Source organism: Nerophis ophidion, linkage group LG26 (genome assembly GCF_033978795.1).
Source record: "Nerophis ophidion isolate RoL-2023_Sa linkage group LG26, RoL_Noph_v1.0, whole genome shotgun sequence".
Lineage (NCBI taxonomy): Eukaryota > Metazoa > Chordata > Actinopteri > Syngnathiformes > Syngnathidae > Nerophis > Nerophis ophidion.
Window position 1 is genome coordinate 15,242,991 of NC_084636.1, and position 15,969 is coordinate 15,258,959.

The 15,969-nt window shown below is 41.6% G+C and overlaps 1 protein-coding gene across 1 annotated transcript in view; it reads left to right on the plus strand.

Annotated features, from left to right (window-relative positions):
* Nucleotides 1–8,858: 8,858 nt before the first annotated feature.
* Nucleotides 8,859–15,969, plus strand: part of tm6sf2b (transmembrane 6 superfamily member 2b) — a 74,414-nt gene continuing 67,303 nt past the window's right edge. Inside the window, exons 1-2 of the mRNA XM_061887920.1 lie at nt 8,859–9,139; nt 14,821–14,924. Of these exons, the coding sequence (XP_061743904.1) occupies nt 9,060–9,139; nt 14,821–14,924 (184 nt within the window). The 5' untranslated portion in view covers nt 8,859–9,059. The remainder of the gene's footprint in view (nt 9,140–14,820; nt 14,925–15,969) is intronic.

Below are 15,969 nucleotides of genomic sequence, written 5' to 3' on the forward strand. Positions count from 1 at the left end.
GGACTGGACTGCCACTATTATGTTAGAGCCTCTATGAACTGGTCTTTCAATATTATGTTAGATCCACTATGGACTGGACCTTCACAATATTATGTTAGATCCACTATGGACTGGACTCTCACTATCATATTAGATCCATTATGGAATGGACTCTCAAAATATTATGTTGGATTCAACATGGACTGGACTCTCACTATTATGTTCGATACACTATGGACTGGACTCTCACTATTATGTTAGATCCACTATGTACTGGACTCTCACTATTATGTTGGATCCACTAGGGACTGGACTTTCACTATTATGTTGGATCCACTACGGACTGGACTCTCACTATTATGTTAGATCCACTATGGACTGGACTCTCACTATTATGTTGGATCCACTATGGACTGGACTCCCAATATTATGTTAGATCCACTATGGACTGGACAGTCACTATTATGTTAGAACCACTATGGACTCGTCTCTCACTATTATGTTAGATCCACTATGGATTGGACTCTCACTATCATGTTAGATCCACGATGGACTGGACACTCACTATTATGTTAGAACCACTATGGACCTCGTCTCTCACTATTATGTTAGATCCACTTTTGACTGGACTCTCACTATTATGTTTGATCCACTATGGACTGGACTCTCAATATTATGTTGGATCCATTTTCACTTTGGACTGGACTCTCACTATTATGTTAGATCCACTATGGACTGGGCTGCCACTATTATGTTAGAGCCACTATGGACTGGACTCTCTCACTATTATGTTGGATTCAACATGGACTGGATTCTCACTATTATGTTAGATCCACTATGGACTGGGCTGCCACTATTATGTTAGAGCCACTATGGACTGGACCTTCACAATATTATGTTAGATCCACTATGGAATGGACTCTCACAATAATATGTTGGATTCAACATGGACTGGATTCTCACAATTATGTTAGATCCACTATGGACTGGACTCTCACTATTATGTTGGATCCACTATGGACTGGATTGTCACAATATTATGTTAGATCCACTATGGACTGGACTCTCACTATTATGCTAGATCCACTATGGACTGGACTCTCACTATTATGTTAGATCAACTATGGACTGGACTGTCACTATTATGTTAGATCCACTATGGACTGGACTGTCACTATTATGTTAGATCCACTATGGACTGGACTTTCACTATTATGTTAGATCCATTATGGACTGGACTATCACTATTATGTTAGATCCACTATGGACTGGACTCTGATTATTATGTTAAATCCACTATTGACTAGACTCTCACTTTTATGTTAGATCCACTATGGACTGGACTCCCACTATTATGTTAGATCCACTATGGACTGGACTCTCACTATTATGTTAGATCCACTATGGACTCGACTTTCACTATTATGTTAGATCCACTATGGACTGGACTCTTACTATTATCTTAGATCCACTGTGGACTGCACTCTCACTATTATGTTAGAGCCACTATGGACTGGACTCTCACTATTATGTTAGATCCACTATGGACTGGACTCTCACTATTATGTTAGACCCACTATGGACTGGACTTTCACATTATGTTACATCCAGTTTTGACTGGACTTTCACTATTATGTTTGATCCACTATGGACTGGATTCTCACTATTATGTTAGATCCACTTTCACTTTGCACTGGACTCTCACTATTATGTTAGATCCATTATGGACTGGACTATCACTATTATGTTAGATCCACTATGGACTGGACTCTGATTATTATGTTAAATCCACTATTGACTAGACTCTCACTTTTATGTTAGATCCACTATGGACTGGACTCCCACTATTATGTTAGATCCACTATGGACTGGACTCTCACTATTATGTTAGATCCACTATGGACTCGACTTTCACTATTATGTTAGATCCACTATGGACTGGACTCTTACTATTATCTTAGATCCACTGTGGACTGCACTCTCACTATTATGTTAGAGCCACTGTGGACTGGACTCTCACTATTATGTTAGATCCACTATGGACTGGACTCTCACTATTATGTTAGACCCACTATGGACTGGACTTTCACATTATGTTACATCCACTTTTGACTGGACTTTCACTATTATGTTTGATCCACTATGGACTGGATTCTCACTATTATGTTAGATCCACTTTCACTTTGCACTGGACTCTCACTATTATGTTGGATCCACTATGGACTGGACTGTCACTATTATGTTAGAGCCACTATGGACTGGACTCTCAATATTATGTCAGATCCACTATGGCTTGGACCTTCACAATATTATGTTAGATCCACTATGGACTGGACTCTCACTGCGTGGCGCAGTGGGATAGTGGCCGTGCGCAACCCGAGGGTCCCTGGTTCAAATCCCACCTAGTACCAACCTCGTCACGTCCGTTGTGTCCTGAGCAAGACACTTCACCCTTGCTCCTGATGGGTGCTGGTTGGCGCCTTGCATGGCAGCTCCCTCCATCAGTGTGTGTGAATGTGTGTGTGAATGGGTAAATGTGGAAGTAATGTCAAAGCGCTTTGAGTACCTTGAAGGTAGAAAAGCGCTATACAAGTACAACCCATTTATCATTTATATTAGATCCATTATGGAATGGACTCTCAAAATATTATGTTGGATTCAACATGGACTGGACTCTCACTATTATGTTAGATCCACTATGGACTGGACTCTCACTATTATGTTAGATCTACCAAGGACTGGATTGTCACAATATTATGTTGGATCCACTATGGACTGGATTCTCACTATTATGTTAGATCCACTATGGACTGGACTCTCACTATTATGTTAGATCCACTATGGACTGGACTCTCACTATTATGTTAGATCCACTATGGACTGGACTCTCACTATTATGTTAGATCCACTATGGACTGGACAGTGACTATTATGTTAGAACCACTATGGACTCGTCTCTCACTATTATGTTAGATCCACTATGGACTGGACTCTCACTATTATGTTTGATCCACTATGGACTGGACTCTCACTATTATGTTAGATCCATTTTTACTTTGGACTGGACTCTTACTATTATGTTAGAACCACTATGGACCTCGTCTCTCACTATTATGTTAGATCCACTTTTGACTGGACTCTCACTATTATGTTTGATCCACTATGGACTGGACTCTCACTATTATGTTAGATCCATTTTTACTTTGGACTGGACTCTTACTATTATGTTAGATCCACTATGGACTGGGCTGCCACTATTATGTTAGATCCACTATGGACTGGACTTTCACTATTATGTTAGATCCACTATGGACTGGACTCTCACTATTATGCTAGATCCACTATGGACTGGACTCTCACTATTATGTTATATCCACTATGGACTGGACTCTCACTATTATGTTGGATCTAGAGCTCAGAAATTATTATGTAGAAAGCTGGAACGCAAATGGCGCACGACTAAACTTGAGGTGCACCATCAAGCATGGAGTGATAGTTTAATAACTTATAAATGCATGCTTACTTTAGCTAAAACTAATTATTACTCAAATCTCATCCGCATTAATAAAAACGATCCAAAATTTTTGTTTAGTACAGTAGCATCGCTAACCCAACAAGGGACTCCTTCCAGTAGCTCCACCCATTCGGCAGATGACTTTATGAAGTTCTTTAATAAGAAAATTGAACTTATTAGAAAGGAGATTAAAGACAATGCGTCCCAGCTACAACTGGGTTATAGTAACACAGATACGATTGTATATACGGCGGATACTGCAAATATCCAAAATAGTTTCTCTCGTTTTGATGAAATAACATTAGAAGGATTGTTACAACGTGTAAATGGAATAAAACAAACAACATGTTTACTTGACCCACTTCCTGGGAAACTTATCAAGGAGCTTCTTGTATTATTAGGTCCATCAGTGCTAAATATTATAAACTTATCACTTTCCTCGGGCACTGTTCCCGTTGCATTCAAAAAAGCAGTTATTCATCCTCTTCTTAAAAGACCTAACCTCGATCCTGACCTCATGGTAAACTACCGACCGGTGTCTCACCTTCCCTTTATTTCGAAAATCCTCGAAAAAATTGTTGCAGAGCAGCTAAATGAGCACTTAGCGTTTAACAATCTATGTGAAACCTTTCAATCCGGTTTCAGGGCAAATCACTCGACTGAGACAGCCCTAGCAAAATTGACTAATGATCTATTGCTAACGATGGATTTTGATGCGTCATCTATGTTGCTGCTCCTCGATCTTAGCGCTGCTTTCGATACCTTCGATCATAATATTTTATTAGAGCGTATCAAAATACGAATTGGTATGTCGGACTCAGCCCTGTCATGGTTTAACTCTTATCTTACTGATAGGATGCAGTGCGTCTCCTATAACAGTGTGACCTCGGATTATGTTAAGGTAACGTGTGGAGTTCCCCAGGGTTCGGTCCTTGGCCCTGTACTCTTCAGCATCTACATGCTGCCGCTAGGTGACATCATACGCAAATACGGTATTAGCTTTCACTGTTATGCTGATGACACCCAACTCTACATGCCCCTAAAGCTGACCAACACGCCGGACTGTAGTCAGTTGGAGGCGTGTCTTAATGAAATTAAACAATGGATGTCCGCTAACTTTTTGCAACTTAATGCCAAAAAAACGGAAATGCTGATTATCGGTCCTGCTAGACACCGACCTCTATTTAATAATACAACTTTAACATTTGACAACCAAATAATAAAACAAGGTGACTCTGTAAAAAATCTGGGTATTATCTTCGACTCAACTCTCTCCTTTGAGTCACACATTAAAAACGTTACTAAAACGGCCTTCTTTCATCTCCGTAATATCGCTAAAATTCGCTCCATTTTGTCCACGAAAGACGCTGAGATCATTATCCATGCGTTTGTTACGTCTCGTCTCGATTACTGTAACGTATTATTTTCGGGTCTCCCCATGTCTAGCATTAAAAGATTACAGTTGGTACAAAATGCGGCTGCTAGACTTTTGACAAGAACAAGAAAGTTTGATCATATTACGCCTGTACTGGCTCACCTGCACTGGCTTCCTGTGCACTTAAGATGTGACTTTAAGGTTTTACTACTTACGTATAAAATACTACACGGTCTAGCTCCAGCCTATCTTGCCGATTGTATTGTACCGTATGTCCCGGCAAGAAATCTGCGTTCAAAAGACTCCGGCTTATTAGTGATTCCTAGAGCTCAAAAAAAGTCTGCGGGCTATAGAGCGTTTTCCGTTCGGGCTCCAGTACTCTGGAATGGCCTCCCGGTAACAGTTCGAGATGCCACCTCAGTAGAAGCATTTAAGTCTCACCTTAAAACTCATCTGTATACTCTAGCCTTTAAATAGACCTCCTTTTTAGACCAGTTGATATGCCGCTTCTTTTCTTTCTCCTATGTCCCCCCCTCCCTTGTGGAGGGGGTCCGGTCCGATGACCATGGATGAAGTACTGGCTGTCCAGAGTCGAGACCCAGGATGGACCGCTCGTCTGGACCCACGATGGACCGCTCGCCTGTATCGGTTGGGGACATCTCTACGCTGCTGATCCGCTTGAGATGGTTTCCTGTGGACGGGACTCTCGCTGCTGTCTTGGAGCCACTATGGATTGAACTTTCACAGTATCATGTTAGACCCGCTCGACATCCATTGCTTTCGGTCCCCTAGAAGGGGGGGGAGTTGCCCACATCTGAGGTCCTCTCCAAGTTTTCTCATAGTCAGCATTGTCACTGGCGTCCCACTGGATGTGAATTCTCCCTGCCCACTGGGTGTGAGTTTTCCTTGCCCTTTTGTGGGTTCTTCCGAGGATGTTGTAGTCGTAATGATTTGTGCAGTCCTTTGAGACATTTGTGATTTGGGGCTATATAAATAAACATTGATTGATTGATTGATTGAGATCCACTATGGACCGGACTCTGATTATTATGTTAAATCCACTATTGACTAGACTCTCACTTTTATGTTGGATCCACTATGGACTGGACTCCCACTATTATGTTAGATCCACTATGGACTGGACTCTAACTATTATGTTAGATCCACTATGGACTCGACTTTCACTATTATGTTAGATCCACTATGGACTGGACTCTTACTATAATGTTGAATCCACTATGGACTGCACTCTCACTATTATGTTGGATCCACTATGGACTGGGCTCTCACTATTATGTTAGATCCACTATGGACTGGACTCTCACTATTATGTTAGACCCACTATGGACTGGACTTTCACATTATGTTACATCCACTTTTGACTGGACTCTCACTATTATGTTAGACCCACTATGGACTGGACTTTCACATTATGTTACATCCACTTTTGACTGGACTTTCACTATTATGTTTGATCCACTATGGAGTGGATTCTCACTATTATGTTAGATCCACTTTCACTTTGGACTGGACTCTCACTATTATGTTGGATCCACTATGGACTGGACTGTCACTATTATGTTAGAGCCACTATGGACTGGACTCTCAATATTATGTAAGTTCCACTATGGATTGGACCTTCACAATATTATGTTAGATCCACTATGGACTGGACTCTCACTATTATATTAGATCCATTATGGAATGGACTCTCAAAATATTATGTTGGATTCAACATGGACTGGACTCTCACTATTATGTTAGATCCACTATGGACTGGACTCTCACTATTATGTTAGATCTACTATGGACTGGATTGTCACAATATTATGTTGGATCCACTATGGACTGGACTCTCACTATTATGTTAGATCCACTATGGACTGGACTCTCACTATTATGTTAGATCCACTACAGACTGGACTCTCACTATTATGTTAGATCCACTATGGACTGGACTCTCACTATTATGTTAGATCCACTATGGACTGGACTCTCACTATTATGTTAGATCCACTATGGACTGGACAGTCACTATTATGTTAGAACCACTATGGACTCGTCGCTCACTATTATGTTAGATCCACTATGGACTGGACTCTCACTATTATGTTAGATCCACTATGGACTGGACACTCACTATTATGTTAGAACCACTATGAACCTCGTCTCTCACTATTATGTTAGATCCAATTTTGACTGGACTCTCACTATTATGTTAGATCCATTTTCACTTTGGACTGGACTCTTACTATTATGTTAGATCCACTATGGACTGGGCTGCCACTATTATGTTAGAGCCACTATGGACTGGACTCTTCATAATATGTTAGATCCCCTATGGACTGGACCTTCACAATATTATGTTGGATCCACTATGGACTGGACTCTCTCACTATTATGTTAGATCCACTATGGAATGGACTCTCACAATAATATGTTGGATTCAACATGGACTGGATTTTCACAATTATGTTAGATCCACTATGGACTGGACTCTCACTATTATGTTGGATCCACTATGGACTGGATTGTCACATTATTATGTTAGATCCACTATGGACTGGACTCTCACTATTATGTTAGATCCACTATGGACTGGACTCTCTCACTATTTTGTTAGATCCACTATGGACTGGACTGTCACTATTATGTTAGATCCACTATGGACTGGACTCTCACTATTATGTTAGATCCACTATGGACTGGACTTTCACTATTATGTTGGATCCACTATGGACTGGACTCTCTCACTATTATGTTAGATCCAGTATGGACTGGACTCTCCCTATTATGTTAGATCCACTATGGACTGGACTCTCACTATTATGTTAGATCCACTATGGACTGGACTCTCACTATTATGTTAGAGCTGCTATGGACTGGAATATAACCATTATGTTGGATCCTCTATGGACTGGACTCTTACTATTATGTTAGATCCACTATGGACTGGACTCTCACTACTATGTTAGATCCACTATGGACTGGACTCTCACTATTCTGTTGGATCCACTATGGACTGGACTCTCACTATTATGCTAGATATACTATGGACTGGACTCTCACTATTATGTTAGATCCACTATGGACTGGACTCTGATTATTATGTTAAATCCACTATGGACTGGACTCTCACTTTTATGTTAGATCCACTATGGACTGGACTCTCACTATCATGTTAGATCCACTATGGACTGGACTCTCACTATTATGTTGGATCCACTATGGACTGGATTCTCATTATTATGTTAAATCCACTATGGACTGGACTTTCACTATTATGTTAGATCCACTATGGACTGAACTCTCACTATTATGTTAGATCCACTATGGACTGGACTCTCATTATTATGTTAGATCCACTATGGACTGGACTCTCACTATTATGTTAGATCCACTATGGACTGGACTCTCACTATTATGTTAGATCCACTATGGACTGGACTCTCACTATTATGTTAGATCCACTATGGACTGGACTCTCATTATTATGTTAAATGCACTATGGACTGGACTCTCACTGTTATGTTAGACCCCTGCGGTCTTTGCCAAGTTTTCCTATCGTCATTTGTATTGACGTCCCACTGGGTTGTGTGTTTTTCCTTGCCCTTTTGTGGGCTCGGCTCTGAACCGGGGATGTTGTTGTGGCTCGTGCAGCCCTTTGAGACACTAGTGATTAATTACACATTGATTGATTGATTGATCGATTGATCGAAATGGCTCCGCACCCATTGATAGTTCCGTGTGTGGCATCTCAAGGGGGGAACATTTGTACATTTCTGCTCTGAATGGGCAAGTTTTGACTTTTGAGGCACTTCTTAAAAGTGAGTCCCACTTTCCCTTAGAAACACAGCCGGTCTATTCGCACATATGACTTATGCAAATGCATGAGCGGATGAAAATTGCGTAAGTTTTCACCCCAAAGCCTCTTTGTCTTTGTGCCACTATTTCCCCCCTGCTTCAGGCATGCTGAGCTTTTATTAATCCTCCCCGAGAGCAGCCACACGGTGTTAGCCCGCCCGGCTTTCTTTTACTTACTTGACATTTTCCATGATATTGCTTCTAGTTATGCATGGTGGTTGTTAAATCAATAGTTTCCTATTTGTTGTTTTCTCAACGTTTTACTGGTGTTTTCCCCCAGGGTTCCACTTCTGGGAGTCAGGCCGCACGGCTTTCTGAACCGAAGCGATGGAGACTTTTGTCTTTTTCTTTTCTTTTTCTGCCCTGGGCATTCTCTACGCCATGAACACAGTTCCGGCACTCCAACAGTAAGTCGTGACCTCCATTGATTTTCTAGTCAGTCTGTGGCGTTATTATTAGACACACTGCTAAGGTTGTTTACAGAACAATCGTTAAGTTGCATTTCCAGAGGAAACACCCAAAATTGGAAGCCTACAAGAAGTGGGAAACATTCCTTGAAAGTAAACAAACAGTAGTAAAACGTGATATTAGCCAAGATGTTGTGAAACTCCACAAGTTGTCATTATTACAAAACGTATCCTGTTTTTGTGACGCTAACACAGAAGTTTACCGATGATATTAACAAAAAAGAAGGATATGATGATAGCCACAGAACAATGAATGGACACAGGTCTGCTTACCTAAACTGTGGGCTATTAATTAGAATCAGGACATAATTGGCAAGAGGTTGTTATATTTAAACATTTAAATACTAATAAAACCAAATATCTTTTACTTTATAAAATTTAGTGGACAGGAAAATAAAACGGGAATATGTAGTTCTGTTGACCACATGTACAAAACCCAAAACCAGGGAAGTTGGCACGTTGTGTAATCCGTAAATAAAACCAGAATATAATGATAATGTAAAGGATATCACCACATGGGCTCAGGAGCACTTCAGAAAACCACTGTCAGTAACACAGTAACAGTACAGTTGGTCGCTACATCTGTAAGTGCAAGTTAAAACTCTACTATGCAAAGCCAACGCCATTTATCAACAACACCAAGAAACGCCGCCGGCTTCGCTGGGCCCAAACTCATCTAAGATGGACTGATGCAAAGTGGAAAAGTGTTCCGTGGTCTGACGAGTCCACATTTCAAGTTGTTTTTGGACACTGGACGTTGTGTCCTCCGGAACAAAGAGGAAAAGAACAATCCGGATTGTTATAGGCGCAAAGTTCAAAAGCCAGCATGTGTGGTGGTATGGGGGTGTATTAGTGCCCAAGGCATGGGTAACTTACACATCTGTGAAGGCACTGTTAATGCTGAAAAGGTACATACAGGATTTGGAGCCACATATGCTGCCATCCAAGCAACGTCTTTTTCATTGACGCCCCTGCTTATTTCAGCAAGACAATGCCGAGCCATGTGTTACAACAGCGTGGCTTCATAATAGAGCCTCCCATTTGAAAATGTGTAGCGCAATATGAAGCCTAAAATACCACAAGGAAGACCCCAGACTGTTGAACAACTTAAGCTGTACATCAAGCAAGAATTGGAAAATATTCCACCTGAAAAGTTTCAAAAAGTGGTCTCCTCAGTTCCCAAATGTTTACATGCTGAAAGGCACATACAGGTTTTGGATCAACATATGTTGCCATATGCTGCTAATTTCAGTAAGACAATACCAAGCCACGTGTTACAACAGCGTGGCCTCATAGTAAAAGAGTGCAGGTACTAGACTGGCCTGCCTGTAGTCCAGACCTGTCTCCTATTGCGCATTATGAAGCGTAAAACACCACAACGGAGACTCCGGACTGTTGAACAACTCAAGCAAGAATGGGAAATAATTCCACCTGAAAAGCTTCTCAGTTCCCAAACATTTACTAAGTGTTGTTAAAAGGAAAGGCCAGGTAACACAGTGGTAAAAATGCCCCTGTGCCAACTTTTTTGCAATGTGTGGCTGCCATTAAATTTTAAGTTAATGATTTGCAGAAAAAATCAAAAAAATAGTTTCTCAGTTCAAACATTAAGTATCTTGTCTTTGCAGTCTATTCAATTGAATATAAGTTGAAAAGGATTCGCAAATCCTTGTATTCTGTTTTTATTTACAAATTACACAACGTGCCAACTTCACCGGTTTTGGGTTTTGTACAATAGACAGATCCCAGCGCAGGGCGGGCACGACTGACTCTGCAGGCAGGCACGGTCACGGCCTGCAAATGACACCTTGACTGCATGAATTCCTATTGAATCATGCTCTCCATTAAAACGTTCCACTATACCTCATTAAAGATTTGAGGAGCACACACAATGACTGCAGTTGTAGGGACTTTAAAATATACTCTTTTGTTTTCCCTCCACTAGAGGACACTATCTACTCTGTAACCAAACCAAAAGACCAGTGAAGTGAGCATGTTCAACTTTGCTACTACACAATAATAATAATAATTACACAATGACAATACTCCCTTGAGATCATCTCAATAGATAGATAGTGTCACATATTTACCTTTAATGGAACGTATTGGACTATAAATGCACAAGACATTATTGGATTGAAATATACACACTTGCAGGAGCAACAAGGCTTATATAGACAAAGTCAGTGGTTAAACACACACTCAAACAAGCTCTTTTTTGATTGTGGACATTGCCGATCAATACAAAATGCAGCCAAGAGTGAATAGTGAAAACCTCTTGACATAAAGTCAACCCCCTGAGCTCTTCCCACTCTGCAAACAAGCAGTGTTGTGTGCATAAATCTTCCCGTGCATTTGTTTTTCTTCCTTTTCACATGGGTGTTGTGATGTTGTTGTATGCAGGAAAGACACCCTGAGCTCATTTTTCTTTTCCTATTGTACAAAAGCATCGGCTCGCTTGGCTCCGTCCCACTCTTACATGCAGTTGATTGATTTTGCCTTTATAAATCAAAGTGTGCTACAACAAAGGAACATACAGTGCATGTACCAAAAACAATTGCAAACGTGATAACACACGCAAAGCTGATCTACTAAACACGTTTATTCTGCTCTCAAGTGTGCAGAATGAAGCGTGCAATCTATTTTGCGACTCTGTCGTGTTTGATAAGCAAAAAATATATGCTGATCATCAAAACGCCCACAATACCGGGAGGAGAAAATGCAAATACAAACCCCAAAACCAGTGAAGTTGGCACGTTCTGTAAATGGTCAATAAAAACAGAATACAATGATTTGCAAACCCTTTTCAACCTACATTCAATTGAACGGACTGCAAAAACAAGATACTTAACATTCTAACTAGTAAACGTTATTTTTTGCAAATATTAGCTCATTTGGAATCTGATGCCTGCAACACCTTTTTAAGAAAGCTGGCACAAGTGGCAAAAAAGACTGAGAAAGCTGCGGAATGCTCATCAAGCACTGATTTGGAACATCCCACAGGTGAACAGGCTAATTGGGAACACGATTGGATATAAAAGCAGCTTCCATGAAATGCTCAGTCATTCACAAACAAGGATGGGGTGAGGGTCACCACTTTGTGAACAAATGCATGAGTAAATTGTCCAACAGTTTAAGAACAACATTTCTCAACCAGCTATTGCAAGGAATTTAGAGATTTCACCATCTACGGTCCGTAATATCATCAAAAGGTTCAGAGAATATGGAAGAATTAATGCACGTAAGCGATGATATTACAGACATTGGATCCCTCAGGCGGTACTGCATCAAAAAGCGACATCAGTGTGTGAAGGATATCTCCACATTGGCTCAGGAACACTTCAGAAAACCACTGTCAGTAACTACAGTTGGTCGCTACATCTGTAAGTCCAAGTTCAAACTATACTATACAAAGCCAAAGCCATTTATCAACAACACCCAGAAACGCTGCCGACTTCGCTGGGCCCGACCTCATCTAAGATGGACTGATGCAAATGGTAAAAGATTTCTGTGGTCTGACGAGTCCACATTTCAAATTGTTGTTGGAAACTGTGGACGTCGTGTCCTCCGGACCAAAGAGAAATAGAACCAACCGGACTGTTATCGGCGCAAAGTTTAAAAGGCAGCAACTGTGATGGCATGGGGGTGTATTAGTGCCCAAGACATGGGTAACTTACACATCTGTGAAGGCACCATTAATGGTGAAAAACATATGTTGCCATCCAAGAAATGTTATAATGGACACCCCTGCTTGTTTCGGCAAGACAATGCCAAGCCATGTGTTACAACAGCGTGGCTTCAAAGTAAAAAGAGTGCGGGTATTAGACTGGCCTGCCTGCAGTCCAGCACTGTCCCCAATTGAAAATGCGTGGCGCAATATGAAGCCTAAAATACCACAACGGAGACCCCGGACTGTTGAACAACTTAAGCTGTACATCAAGCAAGAATGGGAAATAATTCCACCTGAAAAGTTTCAAAAATTGGTCTCCTCAGTTCCCAAACATTTACGGAGTGTTGTTAAAAGGAAAGGCCATGTGACACAGTGGTAAAAGTGCCTGTGCCAACTTTTTTGCAATGTGTTGCTGCCATTAAATTCTAAGTTAAAGATCTTTAGCAAAAAAAAAATACAGTTCCTCAGTTCGAACAATTAATAGCTTGTCTTTTTCAATTGAATGTAAGTTAGAAAGAATTTGTCTATTCAGCAACATTGTTTTATAACTTCATAACTGTTAGAAGACTGAAGGGGATGCTTAAAACAAATTCCGTTGATGCATTTTGGTGTCACTTCTTATTTTTTCCAATCATGTTTGTTTTCTGGCATGAGAATCAGCACCTCCAAGTCCGAGTCCATGGTTCTCGCCCAGAAAAGGGTGGAGTGCCATCCTCCGGGTTGGAAGGAGACCCTTCCCCAGGTGGAGAAGTTCAAGTACCTGGGAGTCTTGTTCACGAGTGAGGGAAGAGTGGATCGTGAGATCGACAGGCGGATCGGTGCGTCGTCTTCAGTAATGCGGACGCTGTATTGACCCATAGTGGTGAAGAAGGAGCTGAGCCGGAAGGCAAAGCTCTCAATTTACCGGTCGATCTACGTTCCCATCCTCACCTATGGCCATGAGTTTTGGGTTATGACCGAAAGGACAAGATCACGGGTACAAGCGGACGAATTGAGTTTCCTCCGCCGGGTGGCGGGGCTCTCCCTTAGAGATAGAGTGAGAAAGTCTGCCATCCGGGGGGAGCTCAAAGTAAAGCCACTGCTTCTCCAAATCGAGAGGAGCCAGATGAGTTGTTTCGGGCACGTCAGACCGGTAGGAGGCCACGGGGAAGACCCAGGACATGTTGGGTAGACTATATCTCCCGGCTGGCCTAGGAACGCCTCGGGATTCCCCGGGAAGAGCTGGACGAAGTGGCTGGGGAGAGGAAAGTCTGGGCTTCCCTTCTTGGGCTGCTGCCCCCGCGACCCAACCTCGGATAAGCGGAAGAAGATGGATGGATGGATGTTTGTTTTCTCCCTCACGCAAATTACATCTCACTAGCATATCATATATGATAAAAAGTAGGTGTTACTGGAGGACTGCTTCTAAAATGCCCATAAAAAGTGGTACACATCTCCTGCTTGTTTAAAAACATAGCAAAAACGCCACCGATAGCATGGTAACATGAATGTGCAGTAAATGAGCGTCTCCATGGTGATGACCCGGACAGTACACTCAAAATCCTCTTTTAAATACTGCGGTCTGCACCACCTGTCAATTGCACGTGCAGTGTTATTTTATAGATTGCACGCGCTGTTTAGCTCTAGGTATTTGGATTCTAGTAAATCAGGCTTCCGCAGAATTGAACGAGGCAGAGGTGATGCGGGGCATGTGAGAGAGCGACGTGAAGATGCAGTTTTATATAGCACAACTTAGTTATCTCTGATTAAAAATGTTCCCCACACTATAGTTATATCTCTTTGTTCTTGCATAATGGCCGTCTTCTCCCCCCTCTCTGCATCATTTAGTAGCATTGGCAGGATAACACAGCTTCCATGAGGGAATCACAATTAGTCCAAAGCAGAAATCATAGGGATGTACGGGTGTTTGATGCAGTGTCCGCAAATATGCAAAAATGATGCATTGTTCCTGCAGGCCATATGTGATCCTGGTGATTGGGACGGCTGTGCTGGTGTTCGTCTTCCTGCTCTACCTCATCGTCACTCGGGGAAACCGACCGAAAGATGTCCTGTTCTTTGGTAATTATAATACACTTGTCGTTTGCAATGTATGCGCACATCAATCAATCAATGTTGATGTCAAGACATGGACTTTGGTCTGATTTGTTTTCCCATGGTGCAAAACGACGGGATCGGACATGGCGTGAAGGTAAAAACATGATTGTAATCTTTATTTAAAAAAAAAAAAGGAACGAACGATAGGCGCCCTCAGCAAAGGTTCAAAACTTGGCTAAGAAAACAAAACTCCCACAAAGGCAAAACTATGGACATAAAACAAAACTTGCAAACTAGGACATGAATAAAGAAAACTTACTTAGAACGAGAAAAGAGCATGAAAAAGAGCAGCATGGATCATCAGCATGAATAACAAGGGTGTGTTGAGGGTGACGTCGTCAGGCTGACTGCCTGGCAACTACAGGCTTAAATAGTGCTGTGGTGATTAACAGGTGCATGAGTCCAAATGAATCAGGTGCGTGACATGACAGGTGCAAACTAATGGGTTGTAATGGAAACAAAGCAGGGAGTGAAAAAACAGGAACTGACGGAGTGCAAAAACCAAATAGAACATAGCCAAACTAAACATGATCACCAGGATATGACAGTTTATTTATATAACCCTAAATCACGAGTGTTTCAAAGGGCTGCAGAAGCCACAATGATATCCCCGGCTCACATCCCTTTATATAGCTGTTTACAACCAACCAAGGTAAATCAAATTTAACCAAAAAAAGTTTAAATTATTTCCAACTTCTGCAACGTTGTGTGCCACAGCGAAAATAACTAATTGTATTCTGTGCGAGTCTGCCTGAAAGCTGCTTATAAACGCATGGCTTGTTGGATTGTTATACGAGACGACTGACTCCAATTCTGCAGGTTCAGGATACCTTGATGACCCACCCATTTTTTTTGTTTCAATGAAACACAAAGTGTAACTACAAGTCCACAAAGCACATGTAGACTCGTTGAGTTTGCCCAACCAGTCTACATGTGCTTTGTGAACTTGGAGAAGGCATTTGACCCGTGTCCCTCGGGAAGTCCTGTGGGGAGTGCTCAGAGAGTATGG